A 12,044-nucleotide genomic window follows, 5' to 3' on the forward strand; every position below is an offset into this window, starting at 1 on the left:
AAATCCTGAAATTCTGAGAGAATAATTTCGGGGTAGGACCCAGGGATTTGCATGTTAAGAACAGCCCAGGTGACCATGAAGCCGACTGATGGATGTCCCATGAACACGAAATGGGGAAGTAGGGCAGAACCATTAAAACTGCTTATAATCAAGTCAGGTAAACAAAAACAAAACCCTCTCAGAATAGCAATGGGTTCATCACAGTATGTTCACTATAATGAAAAAACACTAACTTTCTGGCTTCATTTACTGGATTTCTCTGCTCGCTCTCTCTGCCTCTGTCTTCACTAGGCTTCAGCAATGGGCCTGCAGCAAACACATGAGCATTCCCGGTTGACTTCTAAAGGTGGAAAGGCCCGGCGGGTGTCCCTTTGAAATCTCTGAGGTTGGAAAGCAGTCTCTCCCAAGAAGAACTTAGGACAGTTCCTCTGTCTGTTTTGTGGGCGTTGGAGCGGGAGAGTTGGTCAGGAGTAGCCTCCTAACCATTTCAACCTAAGCTTATTTCCTACCCACGCTCCTCAGGCTCAAATCCTGCCCCACCCTGCAGCCCCAGTCCTAGCCCATTTAAGACCCCTGTTTTTGTGTGTGGTTATACAGGATTTGAACACTGAATATTAACCATGGAATAGCAGACGTTTGAGACTGACTTGCTTTATTTTCCTCTGCGGAGTTAGGTTCCACTTTGTAGTTCGGGTTTGTAATGTAACGAATAATGGGAAACTGGTCTAGTTATGGGAGTTAAAGGAGAGCAGAGGCCTGTAGTTGGCCTGTGCCCCCCTGCCCCACCATCCCTCAAAGTTGAAACCACTGAGTTGACCATCCTCTTAATTTCTCTCACTTTTCCCCCAGATTTGTTTCATCCTGTACTGGACTTCTCAAACTGTACATAATTAAAAATACATAGCTTTACCTTTTTACAAACTTAATACCTGAATATATGCTTGGTGTCAAATATTCAAACTTCACAGAAAGCTTTACAGAGTAAAAATTGGAAGTTCATGCCCACATCCAATCTCATTCCTTCCCCAGTGGCAGCAGTTTGTGTGTCTATTTCAAATTAAATTAGCATACCATATGTTCTCTGAAATGTGGGAAGTGAGCCTTTTTTCTTAGGGTAACCTAAAACCTACAGGACAAACTGGATCGGCTTATTTACTCTATTGTGATGGCTACTTTAATATTTAAAGTACATAGTGATATGTGCCATTGTGACCTTTCTGCTCATCAAACAATACTGCATAAGTGTAGTTAATACTTATGATCATTCTCAAGAGGCTTAAAAATGTAAATGTATTTCCTTATATTTCACTAACAGTGAAACTTTTACCATTTCTGAATGCGGTCTTTCTGTTTATTTTGCAGCTAATCTCTTTGGATTAAAAGAGGTTTCCAAATCTGTGGTCAATATCTAAGGTTACTCAAAGCAGTATTTTCAAACTGTTTTGGTCTCTTGAAAGATTGGCCTCACTGATTTTTTTATCACCATCACACTCTTCTGGAATCATATAATGAAGATATGATGACAAGGAATATAGAATTCAAATTTTAGTATATCTGTTTGTATTTTGTGTATGTAGCATATTTACATTTATGTGTAAATAAACAGATGGTATATTCGGTTCCCATAATTTAATAATTACTGCTCAGGCATATCTAAGGAGTAAAATAGTTTCAGCAAAGTAAGAGAGGCTTTGTAAATCTTATATTTAATTTCGACAGGGAAATAGGCAATGATACCATTACTTGCTGAATTATTATTTTAACTTTGAACATCTTTGAGGCACAAAAAATTCAAGAATTTTTACAAACACAAACTTTAAAAAAAGAAGACACACTCTGAAGGAATTAGGCTTGGAAAGTCCTCAAATCTAGACTAATAAAAGGTCGTAAATATCTCCTGGGACCAAAACAAAAATACCACCAAATGATCTGTTTCAGAAGGATGAATAGATAGTTGCTCACACAACTAAAATCTAAACCAGGGTGATAGTGGTAAGGTTGTGCCCACTGTGTAAGTATTTTTATTTATTTATTTATTTTTGAGAGACAGTTTCACTCTGTTGCCCAGGCTGGCATGCAGTGATGCAATCTCGGGCTCACTGCAACCTTCACTTCCAGGTTCAAGCGATTCTCCTGCCTCAGCCTCCCTAGTAGCTGGGACTACAGGCACACGCCACCATGGCCAGCTAATTTTTTGTATTATTAGTAGAGACAGGGTTTCGCTATGTTGGCCAGGCTGGTCTCGAGCTCTGACCTCAAGTGATCTGTCCGCCTTAGCTTCCCAAAGTGCTGGGATTACAGGGGTGAGCCAAATGCGTCTGGCCTACAAAGTATTTTTTAAAGGTTTTTAAAATATATATATTGAAATTGGGCAAAATGTATGTGCTGTGGAGAGTAGGGAAGGCAGGCAGAAGATTTAGATTTTTACAATATTATTTGAAAAGAGCTAATTGCATAAATATAATTTTCCTCTTTTTTTTTTTTTTTTTTTTTTTTTACTATATTGTGCTAAAGATAATTTGGAAAAGAGGTGTCTCCTAAACTACTTTGTAAAAGGATGTTTAAATCCAATTTTTAGTGAAATCGTAAATTCTGTGTTGTATACTTACCTGTGGGCAGTGCAATAAGGATGCTGGACTGAGACCCAGGTTTGAATCCTGGCTTTTTAGTATATAGCCATGTAATCTTAAGCATATTACTTAATCTATGGGTGGAGGTGGAGAGGAATTTTACTTGTTACCTGTCTTCTCTGAAAAGAATTATACCTATTTCACAGGGTTACTACAAGAGTTAAATGAATATTTTATGCAAGTTTCCTAATACTGTTATTGACACATCATAGGCCCTCAATAAATGAAAGCTATTACTTCTAGCTTTTATGACAACAGGGTTGGGCCTTGAGACACCTTATATCCACACTGTGATCATTAAGAAGTGGAGGTAGGGTTGACAGATAAAATACAGGATGTGTAGAGTTGAATTTGAATTTAAGATACTTTTTTTTTTTTTTTTTTTTTTTTTTTTTAGAATATGTGCAATGTGATATTTGGAACATATACTAAAAAATTATGTATCTGAAATTCCAATTTAACTGGGTGTATTGTGTTCTTATTTACTAAATCTAGTAACCCTGAGGGGAAGAATAATGAGATGTGGTCAACAGAGAGGGACTTGCTAGATTGCCTCAAAATACTACCAATTTTGTTTACCTCAAGTTGGCCAAAAAACCTCTTTGCCCACTAGTTATTCAGCCAATACACTCATCATTAATGGAAAAGTGTCTGTGAGAGCAGCACTGGGTTCCTCTCATCTTCCTAATTGCAAATTGTTGCTCTGGTGCTACTGTTTAGTAGATAAACGCTTACTAGATTTTGTCTTAAATAAAAGTTTAAATGGTCGAGAAGACAAAACACAGACATCAGTGTACAAAGAGTAGGTAGTTGTGTTAAACTGAGTGCTAAAAGAGTTCAGAATAAAGGGAGATAATCAATGAAATCAAAACTAATAAAGGAGGCTCCAGAAGTGCAACTTGAAAGATGAGGAGGATTTGGCCAGGTAATGGAAATCTGAACTCGCTGGCTCTCTGGACTCCTCTCCCCTGACTTTGTTCCCATAGAAACACTTTATGACTGGTAAGCTTGGCCTGTCAGAAGCTTGAGTCAATAACTGATAGACAATGCCATTCATTATCCCTTCACTGGTAACCTCCTGATACCCAGTAGTGCAGGTGGTCTGTGTGCCAATCTACTCTAAAACCCTGTAATTTACTTTATTTCCGTACTTTTTATTTTCTATACGTCCAGGGTCTCTCTTGATTTTATATCTATGGTTGCTTAATGATTAGGGGTTCCCAAAAGGGGGCAGGGTTTAGAGAATATATGGCCATATTACCTTGTTTCTATTTCTTGTTTAGTATATACTAATAGAATGGTGGTACCCTGCCTGTCTGATCTCAGATCTCAGATCAAACCAATTAATATGCACCATGGTCATTAGGTCCTGACCCAGCAATTTAATCTCTTGTTGGGTATTAGGAATCAATATGGAAGGAGACCATGTCAGCTTATATGGTTTATAGGGTAAGGGGTTTATATTTTAAATATCAAGCAATGAACATTGATTGAGGCTTTGTTTTATCAAAGACTGAATTGTGTGTGTTTGGAGAGGGGAGACCGTTGACCTTTTGGACTTCATGAAGTAGATGGATGTGAGACAGCTCATGCCCCTGTGATAGAAGAGCAATTAAGTGATACCAGAAGTGGAAAATAAGATATCACAATGAAGGCAAGAGTATTGAAGGTCTGTGAACTTAGGGGGATAAGAATGGAATAGGTTTTCTTGTTTTGCATTTTAACCCAGATTTTAAAATAAACTATTGAAAAAGGAGGTGCTAGGATACTCCAAACTGGGGAGGAGTAGGCACCAAGGGATAGCATATACAATGGAGAATAGGGGAATAATGATTTTTTTTAAAGTTCAGATATTTCATGCCATTCCTGCTAAAAAGCCTTCCAAAGCTGCTCAACATCTACAAAAGCATAGAGGCCTTCCATACTTTACCAGACTTACTTTGTTACCACAAGTTTATCACCCTTCCTCTAATTCCTGCTCCCCAACTCATGCGCGTGCACACACACACACACACACACTCAAATACATGTGTCCACACACCCCCTTGCCCCATTATGTTCCAATACCAAGCTGCCTGTGGTCCAGGACTGTAGCTTATTCTGCTCCTTGTGCAAACAGAGGCATGAGGACAGGGCTATACATATGGAATGTCATCTGTAAATACTGAATTGATAGGCTGCTAGGCATGTGGAGAGGGGGCTTAGAGTGGGCATGGCAATCGGTTGTGAGGATGAGAAAGAACAGAATCTGACAACAACCTATGATTTAAGGCTGACCAGAGATAGGGAAGAAGAAAGGAAGATAAAAAGCAAGCAAACAAAACCCACTAGGATTTTAACTTGAGGAACTGGGAAGGGTCTTGGTATCCTGGGAGGCTGGGATGTTTGGATGTTGCAACAGAGAAGTTGATGACTTGACACAGAGCACGGCAGCCCAGTGAGACAGAAATGATCAGGGAACTGGGAAAGCAGTGGTTTAAAATGGCAGTTTTCGTATTTGTCTTCTTCCCCCCACCTTTTGTTTTTAAAAGTGTATGGATAGACCGGATTAACATTAAAAAGTTTTAGAAGTATAACATGTACCTATAAGATGCAAAGATAATACATGTGAGTGAAGAGTAAGTCTTGTATACCTGACTCTATCTCTTGCTTCTCCACAATGGTTATCATTTTTTGTGCTCTATTCCAGATGCTTATTTTTGTTTGCCTATAATTTTAGTTTGCCTCATCTTTTGGCCAGAGTGGCAGTATATAGAATCCATATGGTTTTGTACTTTTTTTTTTTTTTTTTTTTTGGAGACAGAGTCGCGCTCTGTCGCCAAGGCTGGAGTGCAGTGGCACAATCTTGGCTCACTGCAACCTCTGCCTCCTGGTTTCAAGTGATTCTTCTGCCTCAGCCTCCTGAGTAGCTGGGATTACAGGTGTGTGCCACCACGCCAGGCTAATTTTTGTATTTTTAGTAGAGAAGGGGTTTCACCATGTTGGCCAGGCTGGTCTCGAACTCCCAACCTCAGGTGAGCCACCTGCCTCAGCCTCCCAAAGTGCTGGAATTACAGGTGTGGACCACCACGCCCATCATATTTTAGAAATCCTTTGTCATCAGTACATTGATTTTAACTGCTGCATAGTATTCTATGGTATGAATGTACATTATGGATGATGTTTAGTTATAAATAAGGTCTCAATAAGCTCTTTGCACATGCTTTTGTGCACACATGCAAGTATTACAGTAGAAACATTCTTAGATGTGGAATTGCTTAGTCAAAAGGTACAAATACTTAAAATTTTTGATAGGATTTGTAAAATGTCCCTTCAGATAAGCTGTACCAACATATGCTACCACAAAAAGGTTTGAGCAAAATAAGAGAGGCTTTGTAAATCTTATATTTAATTTTGATAGAGAAATACGCAATGATACCATTACTTGGTGAATTATTTTAACTTTGAACATCTTTGAGGCACAAAAATATTCAAAAAATTAACACACACAAAATTTACTTTAAAACAAGAAGACGCTTATACTCTGAAAGAATTAGGCTTAGAAAGTCCTCAAATCTACACTAATATAAGGTCTTAAACATCTCATGGGACCAAAACAAAAATACCACCAAATGATCTGTTTCAGAAGGATGAATAGATAGTTGCTCACACAACTAAAACCTATACTGGGATGATAATGGTAAGGTTGTGCCCACTGCATAAGTATTTTTATTTTTATTTTTTTGAGACACAGTTTTGCCAAGTGTATTAACATCATGTTTGAATTTTGTGGATCAGGTAGAAAATGATAGCTCAGTGAAGTCTGATTTGCAAAAATGGAAGGCCATAGCAATGTATTTTCACCGAAATATTGTCTATACCGGTTTTAATTCCTGTTAATGGAGCCTTCTAATCACTTTTACTGTGTCAACTAATAAGTTTTGGATCAAAGCAGGTGTGCTGATGTGAAATTACAGCCCGAGGGGAATTATTTCGCTCAGAGGCCAGTGTGAGAAAGACTTATAATGCTTTCTAACGATTGAGCCTTTAAAAATATATATAGGCACCTAATTCACGCAGGCATTTGTTATTCTCCTCCTGATTAGCACTTTTCAGAACCTGTGGGAAGGAAGCCTTCTCAAGTCTAGCACCTGGGGCCACGGAACAGGCATTAATCCGGATCAGAACAGCCCAGGCATCATTACCTGGCAAAGCTTTCATCCTCTGTTCACCTCATCTGTAAATGGAGGGTGTTCCATTAGAGAAAATTGCTACAGTCCCTCAATGTTCTTAATTCTACACTCCTTATTCAGATGCCGGATTGGAGACAAGGCTACCACTGCAGACAGGGCTGTGGGAAGACGGCGGAACTTGCCACAGCGAGAGACTTCTCCCAAACAGGAAATAAAAGTGGGAAGCATTTTAAAACCTAAACGAGATGACTCGCTACAGCTCTGTAGTCCCTACTTACCCAGAAGTTTAGGGCATCTGTTCTTAAAGCCTAATACATAGGAATGAATTATTTAGCTAGCCAGGAAGGCAGTGGCGTGATCTAATAATCCTAAGTTAATTTGTTCTCCGTGTGTCCTGAAAACAACACAAGAAACACACTTGGGCCGTGGCAGGTGGAATGTGCACAGCCAGTCCCTGAGGTGGTGCGCGCCTTAAGCGGGGGTGCCGGAGCCACTCAGGACCCTCTGTCCTGGTCCTCAGGAGAGAAAGCCTAGGCCCGGGTGGCGGGGGGTCGCTCCCTTTCCGCGGCCTTTTAAATTCAGTCCCTGGCCAGCATCCGGGAGAGGAATCCCCACCCTGCAGGCGGTCCCCGCGCCACTGGGCAAGAACGTGCCGTGACATCGCGACTTGGGGTATAGAAGCAAAAAGCGGGATACAAGTGTTCAGTGCCCAGTTAGGGACGATGAAGTTCACCCAACGAGTGAAGCCAGGAAAGAACGGGGATGAGCCGGGCGGGGACAGGGAACCCCAGGCTGCGCTTGGCTGGGGACGGCGGAGGGGGCGGAGGGGGCGGAGGGGGCGGAGGGGACGGGCGGGGTCTCACTCTGGTCGCCTCGCGCAGCTCTGCCGTGCTCGCCGCGGCCATTCAGGGAAGGTGGCTTAGGCTCGCCCTCGCCCGCACCGTCCTATGCTGAGCCTGGAAGCGGGGCTTCGAACCGCGAAGGAAGAAAGCGCAGTGGGAGCAAACTGAAGGGCGGAGGGGCAGCGCGGGGCCAGGGGCCAGGGCTGCAGCCGGCTGCTCTACCGCAGCGGAGCCTGCCCGCCCAGGCGCCGCCCTCGGCACCCGCCCACCGCTCCCGGCTGCCCTCACTTCCCCTCCTCAGAGGCCCCCCAGCCTGGCATCGGGAGACGGGCAGCAGCCCGGGTGGGAGTGAGGGGCTGCTGCGTAGGGAAGAGGTGGCGGCGGAAGGCGCTGATCCCTAACCGCATGCCACACCCGCGCCGAGCCGAGTCCGGCTGAGCCCAACGCTCAGACACCCGGACTACCAGCCCCAGGCGGCCCCGCCTCTTTTGTGCGGCTGGCGCTGTTGCCTGGGCAACGGCCCGTCCACGCCCCGGCCACGCCCCGTCCACGCCCCGCTGTGCCACGCCCAGGTCTGTGCGCGGCGCCCCTCCCAGCCGCAGTCCGCAGGAGCCGCTGCCGCAGCCGGACGCTGGGCGGGATTCCCGGGGCCGTCGCTGGGAGCGAAGCTTGCTTCTCCCGCGCCTGTGTTTTTGCTGGCCCCGGCTTACTTCTCCCCGCGTCGGTCCGCTGGCCAGGTCCGCCTGACCAGCTCGTCTTCCAGCTTCGGACCGAGGCTCCACGGCCGCCGCAGGGACCCGCCCACCAGACCCTGCTCGGGGTAGCCGGTGTGCCTAAGTGGAGCGTGCTGCTGATGACACCTGGCAGAAGGCAGCCATGGAGGGCGATGGCTCAGACTCGCCGGTGAGTGCGGAGGGGGCCGCCGCCCCCCATTTCGAGGGCGGTGTGCCGGCTGCGGCTCTTTCTCTTTCCTCCGCAGGGAGCCTCCTCCCGGGAGAGCAGGGGCAGTCGTGTGGGGATCCTGCTTCCTCTTCGCCTTCCCCCGCCCGGGGCTAGGTTCTGCAACCCGGGGCGTCCCCTTTCTATCCCCGAGAGCCGGACGTGGGGTCCCCAGGGCCAGAGAAGAGCCCAAATCCGGTAGTTGCCCACCTGAGCACCTCGGGGAATCATGGAGGGTCTCTCTAATAGAGCTCAGGCTGCAGAATTAATTAGCGTTAGGGAGTCTGATGCGGGCAGAAAGCTGGGGCGCGTGCCTTGCGCTTGCGGGACCGCCCTTTGTCTAGGCGTCGTGACCCCCGCGGGCCCGGCCGGCTGCCGCCGCCTGGGGCAGAGGCTCCTCCCCGGCTTCGCCAGCCCGCGCGGGGCGGGCCCGGGCCCGGGCAGCTGTCAGCCTACAAGTGTTTTTGTTTAAAGGTGTTGAATGTGCAATTCTTCTGAAGTTTCCCGAGGAACCGCTTAATTGAGGGAGCCGCCACGTTACACTTAATCAGTTTGTTTCTCCCTCAATGACTGATGAACTAAATTTTCTTTTGGCACTTTATGTCCATTGTGATTAAAACGTCAGATTCAAGACACTGCTTCATGCACGAGAAAAATGGAAATGATTTTAGATCCTCCCCCAGTGAGAAGTAAACCGTAACTGACCATATTGATACATAAAATAGAATATAAGAACCTATTTTGGACATCCCGGACAAGATTTTCTTTTGAATTAGGTGCCAAACCCTTTGTGAAATGAGATAGGATGTGAATATTCTGTATTCTTTATGTGAATTGTGAGATTTGGTTATCTTATTTCCAAATCTATGAACAATTGGGAGGTAATATGGCTCTTCATCACATATTTGAGTGATGCAGCAAGAGACTGCATTGAAACACCCACTAACAATGATAAAACCAGTTGGCTCTAATGCGATTAAATTGTCAGAGATTATTAGGGAGAATAGGTTAGCATACATTTTTAAATTTCATTACATTAAGTCAATTTTAATTTTCTATGTGTTTCTAGTAGTTGAAACGATTGTGCAAGGTTATAAGTGCTTTGAAGTTGGGCTGTCTTTAAAATTGCAGGGATGCTGACTATAGGATTCATATATTTGAAGTCTGGGATACATGGAAAAAACGACATAGAGAAATGATGGCGAAACTGAAGGAGGTCATCAAACTTTTTTAGTTGTGATGAATCTAAAATGCTTCTCACTTAAAATAATGAAAGCCTGTAGTATTGAGAGCATTTGTAGTGGTGCTAATACACCTTTTTAAAGGGTCCTCTACACTCTTTTAATATTCTGTTATGGTTAGGCTTTGTGTCTACACCCAAATCTCATCTTGAATTGTAATCCCCAGGTGTTGAGGAAGAAACCTGGTGGGAGGTGATTGGATCATAGGACTGATTTCCCCCATGCTGTTTTCGTGATAGTGAATTCTCCCAAGATCTGATGGTTTTATAAGGCAGTGTTGTCTGTTCTTTCTCTCACCTGCTGCCATGTAAAACGTGCTTGCTTCCCTTTCTGCCATGATTGTAAGTTTCCTGAGGCCTCTCCAGCCATGCAGAATTGTGAGTCAATTAAATCTCTTTTCTTTATAAATTAGCCATTCTTGGGTATTTCTTTGTAACACTGTGAAAATGGGTTAACACAGAGAATTGGTACCAAGGTAGTGGGCACTGCTGTAAAGATACTCAAAAATGTGGAAGCGACTTTGGAACTGGGTAACAGGCAGAAGTTGAAACAGTTTGGAGGACTCAGAAGAAGACAGGAGGATGTGGGAAAGTTTGGAATTTCCTAGAGACTTGTTGAATGGTTTTGACTAAAAGTCTGCTAGTGATATAGACAAAGAAGTCCAGACCAAGGTGGTCTCAGATGGAGGTGAGGAACTTGTTGGAAACTGGAGTAAAAGTGACTCTTGCTGTGCTTTAGCAAAGTGACTGGCAGTGTTTTGCCCCTGTCCTAGAGATTTGTGAAGCTTTGAACTTGAGAGAGACAATCTGAAATTGCAACTTATGTTTAAAAGGGAAGCAGAGCGTAAAAGTTTGGAAGATTTGCAGCCTTACCATGGAGTAGAAAAGAAAAACTTATTTTCTGGGGAAGGATTCAAGCTAACTGCAGAAATTTGCTTAAGTAAAAAAAGACTCAAATGTTAATCACCAAGGCTATGGGTACAATGTCTCTAGGGCATGTCAGAGATCTTGGCAGCAGTCCCTCCCATCACAGGCCTGGAGGCCTAGGAGAGAAAAATGGTTTAGTGGAGTGGGCCCAGGGCCCTGCTGCAGTGTGCAGCCTCGGTATCACAGGATCCTTAGGGTGTCGTTTCGCCAGCCTGAAACGTCCATGGCAAGTGTTGCCTTTGTCCAAGTTTTGCTCAGGCCCACTGGACTTGTTCTGCCCACTTGGCCTGACAGACTATGCTTGGCTTTCACTACTGGCCCAGACCCCACACCTGCCAAGGGCAAGCCCAGGTGCAGAGCAGCAAGGGGTGCATGAGTGAGTGAGCCCGGGGTACAGTGTGCGCACCCAGGCATGCTGGCCGTGGCAGGGCAGTCAGGTCCAGGTGCCAGCATGGGTGCCGGCTCCTTGCTGTGGCTGGAACAAAGGTGTACCACAAGTGGCTTCCACTACAAGCACTGTGGAACACGGTGACACCCAGAAACTTGGAGATGCCAGGAACTGCAGAGCCAAAGAGGGTGTCACAGCCCTGGCTTGGAGAGCTCGTAAGTCCAGGCTCCCTAAAGGGCTGCAGCTCTTCTCTCCTCTCTTGTCTCCTCCTCGTCACCCACAACATGGCGAGCAGTGGGGTATATTTTAGCCCTGTTTGTGTTACAGCTTGTTTAGTCCTGCCATTTGGCAGGTCCAGAGTTCCTGTACTGTGTCCAGGAAGAATGAGCTACATGAGCAACTGGAGGGTAAACAAGGTGAAGAGGTGCTTTATTGAGCAAAAGAATAGCTCTCAGGAGACCCGTAGTGGGTAGCTGCTTTCTGCAGGCAGTTCCTCCCAACAACTGCAACTCTCAACAGAGAGGTGACCCAGAGTGGGTATCTCCTCTCTGCAGGCAGGTCATTTTGTTGAGTGTGCAGCCCTCAGCGGACAGGAGACCCAAGTGGGTAGCTCTTACCTTCAGGCAAGTCGTCCTATCATCTGTTAGAGTCTGGCTGAGTTTGTGGTTTATATGGGCTTCAGAGGGGAGGAAGTGTGTGCTGATTGGCCAATGGGTGGCCATGGGTGGGCCTGGAAAATTCACTGTAAGTTCTCACTCCAGTCAGTGGAACTGGCAGCCTGGACCCTAGGCTTCAGGCTATCCCTTGCTTGAAAGTGGGATTTCAGCAGGGATCTGTCCCTCTTTCCTCCCAGGAACCTGTCTGCCTCCCACTGCCATTCGTGGTGCCAGACTATTTTAGCTGAGG

The 12,044-nt window shown here is 45.1% G+C and overlaps 1 protein-coding gene across 3 annotated transcripts in view; it reads left to right on the forward strand.

The window, feature by feature from the left end:
- Nucleotides 1-12,044, forward strand: part of LOC103244356 (E3 ubiquitin-protein ligase TRIM36) — a 57,047-nt gene that overhangs the window by 2,950 nt on the left and 42,053 nt on the right. Inside the window, exon 2 of one of the 3 annotated variants that reach the window (XM_008014175.3) lies at nt 6,923-7,255. The exons of 1 other annotated variant lie outside the window; for it this stretch is intronic. In XM_008014175.3, the coding sequence (XP_008012366.1) occupies nt 6,923-7,042 (120 nt within the window). In that variant the 3' untranslated portion in view covers nt 7,043-7,255. Of the gene's footprint in view, nt 1-6,922; nt 7,256-8,239; nt 8,548-12,044 lie in introns of those variants that run through there. One more of the 3 variants, XM_008014174.3, reaches the window with a different exon arrangement.

The sequence above is a fragment of the Chlorocebus sabaeus genome, chromosome 23, assembly GCF_047675955.1.
Source record: "Chlorocebus sabaeus isolate Y175 chromosome 23, mChlSab1.0.hap1, whole genome shotgun sequence".
In the NCBI taxonomy this organism is placed as follows: Eukaryota; Metazoa; Chordata; class Mammalia; order Primates; family Cercopithecidae; genus Chlorocebus; species Chlorocebus sabaeus.